The sequence below is a fragment of the Botryllus schlosseri genome, chromosome 1 (assembly GCF_051294905.1).
Source record: "Botryllus schlosseri isolate E-star chromosome 1, Bs_hap1, whole genome shotgun sequence".
Taxonomy (NCBI): Eukaryota; Metazoa; Chordata; class Ascidiacea; order Stolidobranchia; family Styelidae; genus Botryllus; species Botryllus schlosseri.
Window position 1 is genome coordinate 34,799,022 of NC_137236.1, and position 18,690 is coordinate 34,817,711.

At 42.1% G+C, this 18,690-nt stretch overlaps 2 protein-coding genes and 2 non-coding genes across 4 annotated transcripts; 3 read left to right on the top strand and 1 right to left on the bottom strand.

The window, feature by feature from the left end:
* Window positions 1-1,324: 1,324 nt before the first annotated feature.
* On the top strand, window positions 1,325-1,397 carry Trnat-cgu (transfer RNA threonine (anticodon CGU)). Its single transcript has one exon. It is a non-coding gene; the product is annotated as a tRNA-Thr (tRNA).
* A 3-nt stretch (window positions 1,398-1,400) lies between these two features.
* On the top strand, window positions 1,401-1,482 carry Trnas-aga (transfer RNA serine (anticodon AGA)). Its single transcript has one exon. It is a non-coding gene; the product is annotated as a tRNA-Ser (tRNA).
* On the top strand, window positions 1,420-9,693 carry LOC145435650 (NXPE family member 3-like). Its single transcript, XM_080312946.1, has 2 exons — window positions 1,420-3,475; window positions 6,087-9,693. The coding sequence occupies exons 1-2, from the start codon at window positions 2,733-2,735 to the stop codon at window positions 7,042-7,044; spliced, it is 1,701 nt and encodes a 566-aa protein (XP_080169072.1). The 5' UTR covers window positions 1,420-2,732; the 3' UTR covers window positions 7,045-9,693.
* A 4,077-nt stretch (window positions 9,694-13,770) lies between these two features.
* Window positions 13,771-17,528, bottom strand: LOC145435723 (uncharacterized). The gene has a single exon (XM_080313010.1). It carries the CDS (start codon window positions 17,310-17,312, stop codon window positions 15,933-15,935), a length of 1,380 nt encoding a protein of 459 aa, XP_080169136.1. The 5' UTR covers window positions 17,313-17,528; the 3' UTR covers window positions 13,771-15,932.
* Window positions 17,529-18,690: the final 1,162 nt, after the last annotated feature.

Sequence of the window (18,690 nt, forward strand, 5' to 3'; positions counted from 1 at the left end):
AGCTTAGTGGGATATCAGCAGATATTCAAAGTGGTTAGAATTGCTATAGTACAGAGGGTCATTACATGCTCTTCGTAAGATTAGAAATCTTCAGTATACGGGAAATCGCAGAACATTTTTTATGATCGGTACTCCGCGCGATCTTATCACGAACACGATGAAAAAAATCTTCCGGAATTCGGACAAATTTCTTTGGCACAACGCGAACACTCAATACCATTCGTGCTCGTACGATCGCCATTCGGGAAGACTTGTTTGTTTCGGGAAGACTAATTTCGGCATTGGCTGCCCGTTGTTTCTTTGTACAAATAATCGCTCATCGCACTTTTGAGGACGTCAAGAATGGGAATATTTTGACTTGAACGAATGGAGCGATAAAAAAACGTCGTCACAGAATTTAAAATAAGCAAATTTGAAATCGAATATTTGTATTGATTACCAGCAGTATAGCATAGCATGGAGCCATTGGGTCATCGTTCTGCACATCTAACCTGACAGCACAAAGTTTTAGTATCTCTTAAAGCGCTCCGTTCAAGAGGCTTCCAGAATTGCACCATAGATTTCTTGAAAATATCCCAGCCAACTGTGAGTAAAGTAGTGAGCGCATTTTGAGATACAATGCTATCTATAGCTCCAACTTTCATTTACATATCAATAAACAACACGGAAGTCGTTGCCGCAAAACGCTGTATTAAAGAACTTTATAAAGTTTTAAACTGGCTTGCAGACAAGCATTTGCGATTAGAAAGCACCTTTACTGTTTCAATAGCTACTAGATAGCCGTGACGATGTAAACGATTATGGCATTGCCGATAGCGCATGGTAATTGCGATGTCATAATCGGGCTGCTATAAGGAAAATCTAGGTCTCAAAAAGTCTTTGATTCGTTTCAAGTCATAATTAATCAACTCATAAATAAATCATCATTCCGCAAGTTCTGAGCATATTGTCTGGACCTCTGCTTGCACTTTAATATTAATTCCCAGAATTTGTCGTTAACAAATTTAGATGGGTAGTCAAGCAATCAAGGAATCCTTCTCAGCTCATTGATGTAGGCTATACGAAACGAAGTGTTGATCTTCCCCCTTCCAATCCACGAACGAACGAACAGAAATCACTAGTGCGAACAAAACATGTGATACGTATCTCGAAGATTAATATTCTGTTCGGTTGGGCAAAGTCTCGAACACGAACGCGATTACGAACGCTATCACGAACGCGATTACGAACACGATCACGAATGAGCATGTAATGACCCCCCAAGTGATGCCGTAATTTCTAGTAAATTAAATTGTTAGCCGCCTCTTCCAAGGTTAAGCCGTCAGCCGCCGTAGCTCAGTGGTTAGAGCACTGGTCTCGTAAACCAGGGGTCGTGAGTTCGAATCTCACCGGTGGCTCGAGTTGTCGCGGCCGAGTGGTTAAGGCGACAGACTAGAAATCTGTTGGGCTCTGTCCGCGCAGGTTTGAATCCTGACGACAACGAATTTCCTTTTCTCTTCAGTCGTACTTTAGTCGGCTTTTCAATATGCGTTTCTACTACAGTTATAAACGGAGAAGCTGTGTTACTTCTTCAGTGTTGGGATCAAGTCACTACCTTCGAGTCACGAGTCATTCCGAGTCATTGGACATTTTGACTCGAGTCAAGTCAAGTCAATCGATTTTCAAAGGTGACTCGAGTCAAGTCAAGTCAATCGATTTTCGGAGGTGACTCGAGTCAAGTCAAGTCAAGTCACGAGTCAAGTCACATTTCAAGTCAAGTTGCATTTTCGAAGTGTGAGGCATGATTACGTCATTGTAAGTTACTAGCTGTAAAAAAATACAGATTGAGTGGTCACTGATTCCGAACCGATGAACGAATATAGAGGTAAATATACACGCTAGAAGACGATGTATCGCTCACGTATACGTAGAACTGTTGCATGGCCTCAGTTAATAGTCACCAACCAAAATACAGAATGGAGAAACGAAGTGATAAGATGTAATACATTACTCATTTAAAAATAGATATGATACAATTCGAGCATGCGCTAATGGTCGACGACAATATAACGTATATTAGAATTTAATTTCAATAAAACAAGAGGTTTGGTAAAGGTAAAAGAACAGAGACAGAATATACACTTTGCTATTTTATTACTTTACTGTACTACTAGAGTTTACGACAACATAAGCTTCGATCACTTCGTTTGCGGTCAATTTATTTATGAGAGAACAATCGAGACTCGGTAAAATGCTCGATCAATGAATGATTGGTCGCTTTCCAGGGTTACACCAGCGTTTCGAGAACAATCCAAACATATGCAAGATACAGTGATTTTTATCGACGCCGATTACTGGATGACTTGAAATTGACTCGTGAATTTTGGTCCGAGTCACGAGTCAATCCACATTTCTGATACGCCGAGTCAAGTCAAGTCAAGTCATTTTAGCAAAGTGACTCGAGTCAAGTCAAGTCATACGAAAAATGTGACTCGAGTCTGACTCGAGTCAAGTCATGACTCGAGTCATCCCAACACTGCTTCTTTGCACAAATTCAATGCTAGTATTGATGTTTTCTTTGATAACCATAACTGAATATTGTACATACTATACAGTATACACTCATGTGTTATTGCCGCAATCCGCGATTTGCGATGAGATTTCGTAGAACTGGACTTTCAACTACGTTAAAAGCCTGCCGTTGGTGTCAAACCAAGGATCTTTGATGTTATAAGGAATTGTGGAAGACTACAATGACTGTTGACAGAAGATTTCAAGTCAGTTGCGTCAGCACTGGCCTTCTCGTTTTGCTTTACGTCGTGTACGTAAACTGGACTGATATTCACGTTGTACACGAAGGCTTCAAAGTTGTTAGACCTTGGCCAGTAGTGACGAATGTCCCCGTTAAATTGACTGATGCTCACAGCGTGCGTGAAGACTTTACAGTAGGTAAACCTCGGTCACTAATGACGTATGAAGACAACCCAAGAAAATCGCTGTACAATAAAATCCTGAAGACGGAATGGATAAGGTATTTCCCGCACCTTGCCGATATGATGTCTAAGGCAATCTCTGGACCCGAATTAAAGAGTACTATTGCTGAAAACGTGGAGGTACGTTTGGATCTCATCCGAGTCTTACGAACGGGAGAAACGCTCGGAGCTACTATCATCGCAAAAGACGAGAATGGCACGCAGCAATCACACGGCGGTGACTTTTTCTGGGCTATACTAAGGCCAGTGAATAAGTCTATCGATGGAGTGTCTTGCGCGGTGGTTGATAACAGCGACGGAACGTATGACATCAAATGCATCTTACCGTTTAGTGGCGCCGCGGAGCTACGCGTTACCATGCTGCACCCGAGCCGGAGCGTGCTCGAAATGATGACGAAATATTCGTCGTCTCACGAGTATGAAGTCATAATGAAGACTGAAATGAGGAATTCTAAGAATAGACACGAATACACGGATTGCTCGATCGATTTTCCTGATAAAAGGTATGTCCTTCCTGGGTGTTGAACGAATGTTATAATTTCATCGATCGCAAGCTCGCGCTGCAGGAGCTCTCGTCTACCTTCTCTTACCATTACGTATTTTCCGCACCTACCTTCAATTGTGGATAAGTAGTACTCTTTACGCAGCCCGCACGTGAAGAGTGCTAATCAGACTGGTAGAATATACTCCATTTTCAAATGCGTCACTTCTATAACGGACGTTTTGGTTGTTGCCTAGCTCAAACGATGGTTCGTTATATTTACTTGATTAGAGTTTTGGCTGTAACAATTTTAGGCTTGTCGAGTAGCTTGCCAACTCGAATTGAGACTACCACCTCACTTTCTTTGCTTCCTACAATCCGAGCCTACCCCTGAGACCCGGTCAAATGTAACTCAAACAGTTACAGAATAGGATAGCAATTTACTATACATAGAAAGATCACGTCAACGTCGAGGCAATAGTCACAATAGCGGTTAACAACAGTTAACTCTCTAGGCTCTAAACTTACAATCTAAACAAAATACAATCCCCTGAATGATGGCCTAAACTTATACAATACTTACACATTACAAATAATGCCCTAAATGGCACATTATATCCCTAAATTTAGCCTAACTTCAATCACTGATCCAATGATATTACAAGCAACAAAGTGACCAAACTTCAACAAGTGACTATCAAGACACGAGGGGAAATCCAACCAGAGAGGGCACTACTGAGCTGTGAGGCTCACAATCACTTGACCATTTCTCGTGTTACAACTTCAAGTTCAAGAACCAAAACCATTGACGTCGGAAAATCCGCGACCAACTAACTAAAACACAACTAACTAGCTTCAATCCTAAAGCAACTTATGATCGGCCTTCCACATCAACGTCAGTAAAACTTGGAAATTACAGGGGTAGACCAATAAATTCCACCCCCTGCTAAGTGACTACGCCAATGTTAGTAGTGATGACAATGAACTAGCTATGGCTCCAAGAACATCACACAATAGAACACCGGTATCACGATGCGCGGCAATAAAGGACGACACGTGTTTCCTAGTTATTCGGCGACCATGACTAGAACTAGAACTACTACTAGAACATTAGCTGTTGTCCGCCAACTAACTAGATTGGAAGTTTGTACAAGTCTGGTGCTAATTAGGGATGTTGTGAACCTCTGAAAGGTTCAGGTTCGCGTGAACGTGAACCTTTTTGAAAGGTTCTGTGTGAACACGAACGTGAACCTCATGACGTCACGTGACGTCATATTGCTAATTTAAACCCCATATTTCAATTAGGTGATTGCCTATATTAATCTACTGTACACGATACCGAGCGACGACTCGGAACCACATAATAGCTCAGTACTCAAGTACATATTGACGTTTGAAACGTCGCAAAATGTATCAACTGGGGCAATCAAATGATATAATGATCCCATAAAATCAGTATCTTGCGTCGCTTTGCCAACAATTTCGACCTGATCGGACAATGTATTCGGCGTCTGAGTATTGCCACATGGATATTGAGCAGAGTGTAAAATGGCTTTCTATACTTGCTACCGATTAACAAGTTATACAGCAGTGTAGCCAACACCCCAATCGCACGGATTTGGTTTTTATGATACAGTATACATATGTAGTCAAGATTGACCCCGTACGCCTGCTAGATTTTTACATCAGAAGACGATATCAATCTCATTGATTTGTTGAATAAGGATCATTTGCTGACAATATACAGTGTATTTCGCTCTTGATGACATGTGATTGCGGGTCAAGCTTACAGCACAGAGACACTAAATATGCACAAATGGAAGGCTGGATATTTTGAGCAAACTTTTGTAACAATACAAGTAAATTGTTGAGATTGTCAAGGGCATGCTCGTTTAGGGTTGAATGTTTATGCTGCCAGCCCCATGCATAGAGTGGCCCGCAGTTGAAAGTCAATAAATTTGAACCAAAGATGTTATAATGAAGTGAAAATTGCAATATATGAAAAAGGTTCACAGTGCAGAACCTACCAAGGTTCTGTTGTGAACGCGAACCTCAAATTTTCCGAGGTTCACACACAGAACACGAACGTGAACCTCACGTTCACACCATCCCTAACTGCTAATACGATAAGAAACAAGGCTACAACTGATTTCTGCGTTCAGGTTTATAATGTTTGTTAACCGAGCAAGATAGTATAATGGTGATGCATCCGGCTACTTGATCGGTAGCTCTAGGGTTCGATCCCCGGCCGGGTCAGACCAAAGACTCGAAAACTGGTATCCGCCGCTATCCTGCTAGGCGCTCGGCATCCACGGATAGCATGGAGGAGAAAAAGCGGGGTGCTGACTAGATGACCTTACGGTCGTATCGCATCCCCGTCGTCAAAAGCATCTCGATTGTACAGACGAAACCGAATACCCTCATTTTCTCTCTCTCTCTCTAATCTGACTATAAAGTGGTCAGTGCCTCACCAGGTCGCTGGTCTACGCACCGTTGCGGGGCTAATAGCAATGTAATAATGTACCGTTAAAGACTTTCCAAACAACAAATTGTAAATTAAAGCAATTTTATTAGACTATTTTTAGATTTCAGTTAAGCTTGAGTGTTGAAATCCGACTTCGTTCTTGTTTCAGCCCTTCAGAACTATGCAATTACACCAATCCGACCCACGGAGAGCGCTACACGTGCCTTAAGCCGCCGTCCGGCGAGTGCAACCCGTTATTGAGACAAACCATGCAGCCGCACATGGACAAACTGCGATTTTGGGACGATCGCTATTTCGTCAAAAATTCAAACTATCAGGTCCCTGCGGGCTCTGTAAAAGTCAACGTCGTGTCGTCATCATCCGTCGTAAAATACCCTCTCGTCAAAGGCGAGTGGAGTTCGCAACCGATGGAAGCGTCGGGCTGGTTTCTGGATTCGAAATGGGTCTCCAGAACGTTTCAAGTTGAAAATTATTCGACGGGAAGATTGCTTGAGTGCTTCCGTGACAAGGACGTTTATTTTCTCGGTGATTCAACTGTCAGACAGTTGTATTTTTACGTGAGAGACGCGCTCGGGTTGAAGGACAGGACAAATGCGCCCGGGGGAGGTTGGTCGCAGCCCAGAGACACGTCTCTGAAGACTGATAACATCACTATGCATTTCCGCCCGCCTGGTCCGAGCTTTCACAACAACGGCAACATCTGGCCGTTTCTGAGCGACGTGCTGGATCACGTGACTTTTGGCGGGAAAGGAACCGTGATCATCGTCACGGGCGGCATCCATTTCGAGCTATTCTCTCCCGATGTGTTTTTAGACCGCATCACCCGAATATCTGAAGCTTTGCGATCGTTACTGCAGAGACTTCCAGGTTCTAAGGTTATCGTGAAAGGACTACACTACCACGAGCCGCGGCCACCGTTCGTAGTGTCGCCGTGGAAAACGCACTTGCTAGAAGTGATTATGCGCAACGTGATTCGCGGTATTGAGGGCGATGTTTCTTACTTTGAAATGTGGGATTTTATGCTGGTGAGGGGCAACAGGCTAGTCCACCCCGAGGACAATATGTTGAGAGACGCCGTAGGGGTTTTGTTGTCATACGTGTGCTGACTTGTGACTAGGCTGAGTATATTTAGCTCTTTGTCGAATCTAGTACCACTCTCTATGACAGTCGTTCTCCACCTTTTTTCTTCACGGACCCCCTTTGCACCGTCACGGACCCCCATGGTCCCCCCTAAGTTTTACTTCAAATTTACCTCAATTATCGTGCAACCGTCATCTTTTGTCCTTCTCCTTTTCGACGATTCGTCCTCCTTTGCAGATTATACAGCTATGGGCTAATGGACAGGATCAACTGAAAGTCGGCATGAACGACGCGAAATCGGTAATGAGGGGTCGCTCAAGCGGGTTAATCGGGAGCCTAGCAGCTCATCGTGAGTGGTGGCGAGATAGCGTAGTGCAGGGGCGGGCAACCTTTTCGGCCAAAGGGCCACATGAGATTTGCGAACCATTGGGTGGGCATTTTGATGACCTTTGTCAGTCGCCCGATAGGACCGAACCGGATTACGTAACGATAAAAACAAGACTCATATTACTAGGAGTCAGAATCGATAACAATTATGTCACGAAAAGTGAGTGTGCAAAGTGCACTAACGACCTAACCGCGTTTTTCAAATTTTGTGACTGATTTCGGCCAATACTAATGTCACTAGCATGTATCGCATATGTATACCGTTTGGCTCATTTGGCATGGACAGGAATATTTGGCACATGAACATTTAAATAGCGAAAATTTCAGCGAATATCCGCCTATCAAATTTATGCAAAGATTTCATCGCCCTTGCAATATTTCTGTGAGTGCAGACGCGAAGTCGAATGTTGGACGACACGGCCTCTCATAATTGCGAATATAGTCGGACTCAATTCAGTAAATTGGGCGTATTTTTAATTTTCAGGAGGGTGCACTAATAGCAACAAAATGAGTGACAATAATGCGAAGTGCTAGGAAAAATATCAAGTCAAATAATTGCACCAGGATATATTTTACTTTTTGGTCATATACTAGGATTACCAAATGTTGGAAATCGCAAAAGAAGACACCTTTTCAAAATTTTCAGAGCTACAATATCTGGTAAAAATGGTAAATTTTTCACGAGGTTGTGATTGGTTTACTATAAAAAGGTCATTTTCCGGCTCAAGTCCCGAAAAAGCCGCCGGACCGTTATTCGAGTGCCGATTTCTCATATCTCTGTCCAATTTCCATGTACATTTAACCTAAATTGTCGAAAGAGCGCAGTTAGGCGTCCTCCGAGGACGCTTTCAAAAAAGTAAAAAAAGAGGACGTATGGTCATTCATTAGTCACCCTCTCAGATACGAAGATTTACAGTAAATGTGGCTGGCCCCTGGCCCCTGCGTCGAAACTGATATCCCGAATTTTGCGGTCAGGCGGTTCAAATTTTGAGTCGGCCTTGCAAGTTCACAATAAATTACCTGGGTAATTTAATATTTTATATTTTATCTAATTTCGAGAATTATCTCGCGGGCCAATCAAAATCTTCTTGCGGACCACGGGTTGGCCGCCCCTGGTTTATGCGAGTCATGAAACGAAACTGCCTCACTATGTCTTTAATTTAAAAAAATACACGAATTGGGTTGTCAACCATTTTGAAAGGTTTCGCGGACCCATTGAAAATGCTTCACGGACCCCCGGTTGAGAACCACAGCACTATAAAGTCAGGGGTTCTTAAACTCAGATCCATGAACCTCTTGCGTGTCGGCGGGCTACTTTAAAGGGGTTCGGAAATATACAATGTTGAAACTACATACAGTATAAAACTACGTATTTCCATTCTTATTTTCAGTGCTCAGCACGGCTCAAAATAGCCAAACGGTCGATACGATCACTAAATGTTATATGATGAGGCCGACGATAGGACTAGACCCCCTTTTGTTAGTCTTCTCTCTGGGTTTTAGACGTCTGAAATTGATAACCCTGTACAATGGCATAGTAGAAAATATATATGCAATATATTATATATGTAGCCTACACCATATGTGATATGCGTAATTTGTGTAATATGCGTAATATGTGACATATAATATGTATGTGAAGAGCTTCCTGGAGGCACGGAACTTCAATATACAATTGTCCAAGTCGGCATTTATCAAAATACGCCAAACTAGTTTGTGCTAACAGACTCTAAAAACAGTACATTGATCATAAGCGATTTCTTCAACCTGACTATTCGAAACTCCATACCGGTGACGTCATAGTTTAAAAGTGCCTTAAAACTGTTTTTGGCCAAATGGAAAGTATTTGGGTAACCCACATGCAATGAACCGTTCAATCTCGCTGTATCCACACCATTTAGGACACTATGATTGCATAATGAAGTCCTATACTCCTATAGTCCGCGTTCAAGATTACCGGACCACGACATGACCTTTCGATCTCGCCTTCCGTGACATGTCATCTCAGTTTGTCGTTTGCTTTTTATATAATCTTCTTTTACTTTTCATTCAGTGTGCAAACTGCATGCCTCCTCGTTACATCGCCTAGGCCAGGGGGTGTCTGATTATAAAGACTAATCCAAGTCGTTTTGACACCTTCCTATCTTTTCATTGGATAGCAATTTTGTGGTGCATTGAACTGATAAAAATTGCTAATTAACCTAACCGAAGGAAGCTCTTCAAATGATATTTATTTATAGTGGATTTCGATTTTCGAATAAAAATGTGATTGCAGGTAGAAAATTTCACTTATAAGTGTTGTTTCCATTGTTTCTTGTAAATTAAGGGGAACAGAATTTCCTAACGATGGGACTTCATGAATACCTCGTGTGACGTAGTAAAAACAAATGAAGTCATTATTCCCAAGTAGAAAATTGGGAGAGGCCATTCGAGAAATTTGCCAGCATATGGGTACGCAACTAGTTCGATATACAGACGATACATAGGCTATATAAAATGATTCGAAATGCCGCAGAGTGTAGTGCAGGAAATCGTGAAGATATTTACAGTCAAGAGTCGGGTGAAATAGTTAGAGTATGTCACTGTTGGTGACTTCACGAGTGCGTGGAACGTCGGATTTTTATTTGGCCTATTCGAAATTAGGAAAGCTGCATGCGATAGGAAAACTCGCTTTTCTCGACACTGCAAACCAGTGGTTCTTAACCTTTTTTCCTCCAGCGCCCCCTTTCAAAAATTATCGTGCTCCAGTGCCCCCCACCTCATATTGTAAGGACTGTAATAAAGACAATGGGTAAGAGGGAGGGTCGTAACAGCACTTCGTCAGTCCTCCTAAAAAACGATTGTCTTGAGCACCCATAGCGTGATAAACCAAACTCATGAGAGGGCTTGGCCACCAAGAACCCCGTCGCTTGATTTCGAGGGTCAGCAAAGTTTATGTGGCCTGGTCGCCCTAGGAGTCAAAATTTTCAATAATGCATGAACGAAATAGGTTGTAATTGCATATATATGTCACTATAACCTTTTTATTATCTTAGCCCACGTAATCAGATTTACCAGTAGCGCTGAGTGAGCTGTTGTATTGGAAAATGAAGGCCACGTAATAATTGAACATATTTGGGCGTGGCCGTTGGTGCAATTAAATCGTTCCATGCAGAGGTGGTCAGTAACGAAGTACTTCTACTTTTTGAAGTACTTGAAGTAGATTTTGCCTACTCAAACTACTTTTTAAGTAGTTATGATTTTATACTACTTCTACTTCTACTTGACAGTTTTCAGTTTTCTAGGCAAAAATAAGCGTAGAATACCTACTTACTTACTTACTTGTGAACCACAACTCCTACTTCTACTTGAGTAGAAATTCCGGCGTTACTTCAACTTCTACTTGAGTAGTGACGGTGACTACTTTTACCACCTCTGGTACATGTTAGTTTGTTACCTCTCGTCCGCTATATAGTCAAAAGTTATTGAAACGCATAAACGTATTAAACTGAAGTAAGCACGCCATTCAAAATTGGTATTGCGTCACTGGCAAATAATTTTTTTCTGATGGATGTTATTTGTCCTGTGGGGAGCAGATTGCGACGACAGGATAATTTGGCATGAGCGATTTGAGCACCTATGGACAATTAGGCTGATATACATCGAAGTTTACGCTCAAAATAATGGCAATCCGCTTCAGCTAAGTTTTTCTCGCTGACGATCTTTTGACACACTTCTCGGAGTCCCATATTCACCGGAACTTCATATGCCTTTGTGCATCGTGGCGTGGTAATGGCCGAAGCCGAAATGCTTATTTCTATTTTCGCTAATTATGCGTATTCTGCCGTGGGGGAGTCGTAAAAAGATGATGTGTAATTTATGTTCATTCACCGAAATAATTTAGGGCACCCTTCGAGCTAACCGATTGGGGGTTTGGGTTGCAGCAGTTTCGGTCTTGGTAAGAGGTCAACGTTCAGTCGGTCTTTTTGGGACTTTGGTATTGGAAATATTTCGCGCTTTAATCGCGCTCGAGCACCATTCGACTATAATAAACAATATAATAATTGTGTGTGGTATATTCAGGGTCAAATCGAGGTTGTTATATCAACAATCGGGCACAGTCTCATACCCTGTGGTTCGAACCCTCCGGAATTCACATCGGTGATTGGCAATACGGGGAGATTAATGGTATTGGATTTTTTTTAGTGCTTTGTGTTATGTTCGTGTATTTACGTTCAGTGTTGTTCTACTCCTAATTTCTATAGGACTAGTAATTACCGCCAATCATTATTTCCTCGTGTGTCGTGCTTGTATTTATACCCTGTGTTCTGTTGCGTCGTCCTTTTTCGTTTAACTGTACTCTGGATCGTGTCGCTGCCTGAAGTTATTCTGCTGATAATATAATGATTTCGTATTGCAACCTCGTCGTATTGAGATATTGTTCAAACAACATCAAGAACATAACACTTTGTGTAACTATAAGTAAGTCAACGGAGAATTGGATGCCTATATCTGCTCACATTGAATTTAGTACTGTACCCAGTTATTAATTTTAACATGAATGTATTCCAAACAAAGCAACTCATATTATATAACGTTCACGTGAGGTTGTGAACCACAACACAAGAGAGTATAATCCTTCATGATACGATGAAGAAATATTTTGACGATTTAATTGGCGATCTAAAAGTACGCGCAATTCATTTTATATGAATTATAATCACTTGCTTCATTTATGAAAACATATGTGGAAAACATCGTCGCGCAGCGCGACCAAAAAGTTTGAGATTTGACATGTTTTGTTGGATGTCAATTTGTTCTGAATACTCATTAAGGTTATGTCCTACTACCACATCATCTACGGTGAAGCCATTTTTCTTCAGCGCCCCCTTATCGTCCCCTGAGCCCAGCGCCTCCCATATCACCCCCTGAGCGTTTCCGCCCCCTTCAAAATCGTCAGCGCCGGTTCGGGGGCGCTGGAGGCAAGGTTAAGAACCACTGCTGCAAACCGTTCGTACCATCGTAGGCAGACATTATTTGCACTAATAGTGCACTCTGTTATTCGCCACAAGCTGGCACAATGCATTTACCCTCTTTATCTGTGGCAAGATACGTAGTGGTAATCCACAGCTGCAACACCAATGGGTTGCAGGTTCGAATAGGCCGAGGTCGACTCCAGAATTTCTACCGAAGCGTCGGAGGTTTATTTAGGCTACTCCTCGTCACCTATCGAAAAGTAATCGTCAGATAATATTTGCAACTGAACAAGACACAAAGCGATGCAATGCAGATAAGGATGTTGAACGACCAATTGCGGTATCTTGAACTGGCATCCACCTTGACCTATAGTGCCCGATGTCACATGTTCTTTTTGTTAATCTCTATTCCGCGCTAACTCCCCCTCTCCGTGTAAGCGGTGTCTTATCAAAGCCTAGAAGTTATAGGCTTACCATATTTTGGAAATATAAAAAGAGGACACTTTTTCAGAAATTTGGGACTTGCAAAACCTGTGGATAATTCTCAAAAATCGGTGAATTTTTCCCACTTTGTGATCGGTTGACTAGAAAAAAAAGGTCATCTTTCCGCTCAGAGCTCAAAATACCGTTTTTCTCTCCACCTTGCTAGGCGGATGACTAAAAATGAAAGGTCAACTCTTCGCTCAGAGCTAAAATCACCGTTTTTAACTCCGAAATACACGCCGGAGCGTCACTTCTGTGCTAATTTACGGCATATCAATCACAATTTGCTCTAAATCTGACCTAAATTTTCAAAAAAGAGGACAAAATCTCAAAAAAGAGGACAAAAGGGCGTCCTCCGAGGACACTTTCAAAAAAGTCAAAAAAGGGGACGTATGGTAACCCTAGTCAAGATTGTCCCCGCTAAATCACGAGGCAGTTTCGCTTCATTACTAGCAAACTAAGGCGACAAAACAGACCACATTCCTTAGATAGCAGTGGCTTGAGTTTGTTTGTTTTTGGTATTCATGGTGTTTGTCAACTACGATAAACATTTACACCAGGCCGATATTCTTCATTTTAATTCCGTATCAAGTTCATTGATTGATTGAATGAGAATCATTCGTTGAATGTGGTAGTGTATTTCACAGTGCAGAACCTACGAACTTCAGTGAACAACATGGGACGACTCTTTTCAGTTATCGGCCAAACTTTCACTTATTTTCACTGCATCCAGAAGTCACAATTCCACAATAGTCACAAAAGCAAAGTAGGCTATCAAATATGGTATCGAAGAATGTTGCAATGGTATGGAAAATTCCCATTCCTTTCCATACCATATACCTTATGTTCTGGCTACCAGTACTAGTACAAGTACTATTACTATTACCAGCATAAGTGTTTAAGAATCGCTGCACGAATAGTAGTCAGTGACGTAACATCGAACTATATTATCCTCATTATCTATATAAACGCAAAAATACACGTGGAGTTCTTCTTTGCCTTCGAAGTTACGATGGAGGTGAAATTGTACAATCTTTTACGCGATGAAACCCGTTTGTGGGATTTCTTGGTTGCCAAAGGACTGATTCGCTCGTCTGCGATTCATTCCATAAATGCCCGAACTGGAGATGCAGGAGGAGGGGAAGATTGCGTTGGAGTGCAAGACCTCGAAATGTGAAAGCGCTATCTGCCCGAGATCGATGGGACCAAGGCCAAGACCCCGACACGTGTATTGGGATTCGCTGCAACTCCTGCAAAACTCGCGTGTCCCCGAGGACCGGCACCTTTTTTGCATTTACTGACGGTTTGAGTCGTGCAAACGTCAAACTCAGTTATCAGAAGGTGATGCAGATCATTTATCATTGGTCGATGGGTAGATTAGGCGCTGATACAACGATATCACGCTTAATAGCTGAATCAACCATTGTCGACTGGCGAAATTTCTGCCGCGAAATTTGCATTGCAGCTTTTCAGCGACGCGCGAAGTTGGGGGGGAGTCGAGATCCTCGTCGAGATTGACGAATCCCTGGTTCGTGGCAAAAGGAAGGCGAACCGCAGCCGCTTGTTGCGCGGGGATCAACGGCCAGTGAGTAGCGTCGCGGTTGCTGACGATGATGACGTTGGGTGGACTTCCGGGGTAAGCGATGTTGGCTCTGGAGTTGATCTCAATGATGGTCCAGGACCAAGCGGAAATCCCAACATAGATGTTGGTACTGCAAGTACGTCAACTCGTGATCGTCGTGGTCCTTGGGTTGTTGGAATGCGTCAAGTTTCAATTTCTATTGATTCTCGAAATGAACAACATCGGAAAGCCGGCGAGCTGAGGCTCTTCCCAGTAGAACGGCGAGACAAGCGAACTCTTCATGACTGGATTCTCGCCGAAGTAGAGCTGGGCACAATCATTCATACCGATGAATTGCACGGCTATTATGGTCTGAGCAGTATCGGATATCATCACGATACTGGTAACCACGCCGGTAACTTTGTGGCGCCAGTTACTGGGGCTCATACTCAGTGTATCGAGACATCGTGCAGGGTTCGCTTAAAAATAATATTCCATACGTATGATGCGAGGGACGTCCCCGGAGTTGTTTCCCTCGCATTTAGCAGAGGCTTGGTTTCGGTCCCTTACTTTGGATCGATGGGAAGATTCGTGCTTTTGTCATGAGACCGACTTTGATTGAAATCCTTCATCTCGGCGACATGATCGACAAAAACTGAAACGATGGGTATACCCCTGACTCCAGTACGCGAATATTTAGTGCTTTAAATTCTACACCTAAGCCTTCTTTGAGTTTTAGATTTCGGCTTTCTTTTTTGGCATGCTCGTTAATCCTTTATGGGTAATAGATATGATGAGTCATATAATAATCGCGATCACTGGTTGACTTGTTTCACGAATTAGGTATTTGAAAACATATCACGTCACAAATTGAAACACATACCGTTTAATGCATAATGTGACAATGTAAACAAAGAAGGCTTGAACTAAACTATATGGAAGAGTGAATTCTTGTGACTTCAATTTCTACTCGCACTTCGCCACTTTGCCTTTATTTTGAATCAAGATTACGCATGGCAGGTACGTAGGCACTAGGCAGCGTAATCGTGACATATGAACACTGAACAGGCTTCAAAGTATACTAATTTCCAGTTCGTTTGATACAACCCATGGTTTTATGTTTTGAATTCCGAACAACCTTTCGCGGGCCGCATAGAATAGCTTCGCGGGCCACACTTTGCCCAGGTCCGACGTATGGGGTAGATTTGGACTGTAATGCCACTCGGACACCACGTCTGGGGCATGTTTGAGCTTTGTTGCCAATATTGCAGACAAGATTTTTTGTGAGCAAGGATAATCATACGGTGTTCCAAGTGACTGTTCCGAGTAAATGTCTTCCCTCATATACCACATTCATGATTTTTTATGCAAGCATGTATCCGCAACCGCATATGTCCGGTAAGGGTCGTCTTCTCAGTAAATGCTTTCCCACACACAGCACATTCATGATTTTTGACGCCAGCATGGATCTCCATATCAAGCTTGAGGCTACCCTTGTTGAAAAATGTCTTTCCACAATCCACATATATCACATACATGTTTGTTGTATGACACCAGCATGCATCTCCATATGAAGCTTGAGGCCTACCTTCTGAGTAAAAGCTTTGCCACACACATTACATGCATGGTTCTTGACGCCAGCATGGATCTTCATATGAAGCTTGAGGTTACCCTTCTGAGTGAATGCTTTTCCACATACAGAACATTGATGATTTTTGACGCCAGCATGGATCTTCATATGATCCCTGAAGTTACTGTTGTGAGTAAATGCTTTTCCACACACACCACATTCATGATTTTTGACGCCAGCATGGATCTTCATATGAAGCTTGAGGCCTACCTTCTGAGTAAAAGCTTTGCCACACACATTACATGCATGGTTCTTGACGCCAGCATGCATCTCCAAATGACGCTTCAGGTTACCCTTCCGAGTAAATGCTTTTCCACACACACCACATTCATGATTTTTGACCCCAGAATGCATATCCATATGAAGCTTCAGGTGACCCTTTCGAGTATATGCTTTTCCACAGACACCACATTCATGATTTTTGACGCCAGCATGCATCTCCAAATGACGCTTCAGCTTACCCTTCTGAGTAAATGCTTTCGCGCACACAGCACATTCATGATTTTTGACGCCGGCATGCATGTCCATATGACGCTTGAGGTTTTCCTTCCAAGTAAAACCTTTTCCACAAACGTTACATTCATGATTTTTGACGCCAGCATGCCTCTCCACATGACGCTTGAGGTACCCCTTCCGAGAAAATGCATTTCCGCACACAGCACATTCGTGATTTTTGATGCCAGCGTGCAAGTCCATATGACGCTTGAGGGCACCCTTCTGAGTAAACGCTTTTCCACACACATTACATTCATGGTTCTTGATGCCAGCATGCATCTTCATATGATGCTTTAGGGGATCCTTCTGAGTAAATGCCTTTCCGCACACAGCACATTCGTGATTTTTGATGCCAGCGTGCAAGTCCATATGACGCTTGAGGTCACCCTTCTGAGTAAACGCTTTTCCACACACAGAACATTCATGATTTTTGACGCCGGCATGCATCTCCATATGGATCTTCAGGTGACGCTCCCGAGAAAAAGCTTTGCCACACACAGCACATTCATGATTTTTGACGCCGGCATGCATCTCCAAATGAGGTTTGAGGCTACCCTTCAGAGTAAATGCCTTTCCACACACAGCACATTCATGATTTTTGGTGCCAGCGTGCAAGTCCATATGACGCTTGAGGCCACCCTTCTGAGTAAACGCTTTGCCACACACAGCACATTCATGATTTTTGACGCCAGCATGCATGTCCATATGACACTTGAGGTTAGACTTCAGGGTAAATATTTTTCCACATATATCACATTCATGATTCATGACACCGGAATGCATATCCCCTATTCCTCCACTACTCTTGTGATATCACCTAAAGATATTTCAAGTCGTGATGAATAGTTAGAATATGAGAGTTTGTGTCACTCATTTGGTGAAATGATCACTACAGAATGCATTTATATACCACAGAAATTGAGATAACATCCTACTTGAAGTCTTAAGAGCAAAATGCCAGACACAAATTTCAAACAGATGCAGCAAAGTTTGCTAACTCTAATAATTATACGATCCTTCTTATCGCTAGAAGTTAACTAATTAATGATAATTATAACTTTGATGTAATTTATCACTGTGTAAAGCTGTGAATCTCGATTGATCATATCGCAACATATGAAACATGTACTACAAAGTGGTGCACGTTAATGGAAATGATATATATGTGAAGCTGAGATCACTCACAGTATTGTCACAAAGTGCAATCACATCGGTATGGTCGAAAAACACCAAATCTTCAATGTGATTTAGAACTGGCATTCAATTCATTGTGGTCGCATAAAAGGCACATATTTGAATTTTACGCATCATTCACAATTTAGTGACGTCCCGGTGAGTGATACTCCAATAATCGACTCGAGTCGAAACCTAAGATAGTTTTACTTGCTCAAGTAGTGTTTTTCATATACTGTACTGTCTGTACTACTTCCATTTCAAGATTTTTTAATGCTGAAATACCAGTTTCTGCATACATAGCCTAGGTTCTTGATGTGCACCTTAATGACGTGCAGCTACGAAGTGGAGCAAATTCATAAACAGGTACAATGCGTGAAATGCAGTGGTTCTCAAACTTTTTAGAACTGAGCCCAAAACCGAGTTTCAATAATATCTTGCGAAATGAGCCACACACGTCGACGCAAATGCGTATCTAATGTTAATATGCTGACAACTGGCTGTATGCTACACAATTGGAAAAAAATTAAGTCATTACAATAAAGGTAATCGATTCAGTGAGCTTGACGTGACTGAAATTTCTCCCTCATAGTATTTCATTGCAGAACTCTTTTTTACTGTGCGGCACAATATACGCGTAAATGGTTTCCATTTGTTTCCTAGTCACGGACTCATTGCAAGGAATTTTCAAGCTATATGACACCGGAATTATCAATATTGGTGATTTAATTTAAAAAACAAGCACTAAACTACATTACAAAAAAAATTAGACAAATTTGGTCTTAAAGTTTAAAAATGAGGATGATTTGGTCTCATTTTCAGCAATTTTAGTCTCACTGATGAATTGGGGTCTTAAAATTGAGACTGATTCAGCTTTTTAAGACCATATATAATTGTCACAAAATTATTTGGTCTTAAAAATAAGACCAATAAAACGCATCTCATAAGACATGTTGTGCTTATTATGACAGTTTTTGCTGTGTCAGTA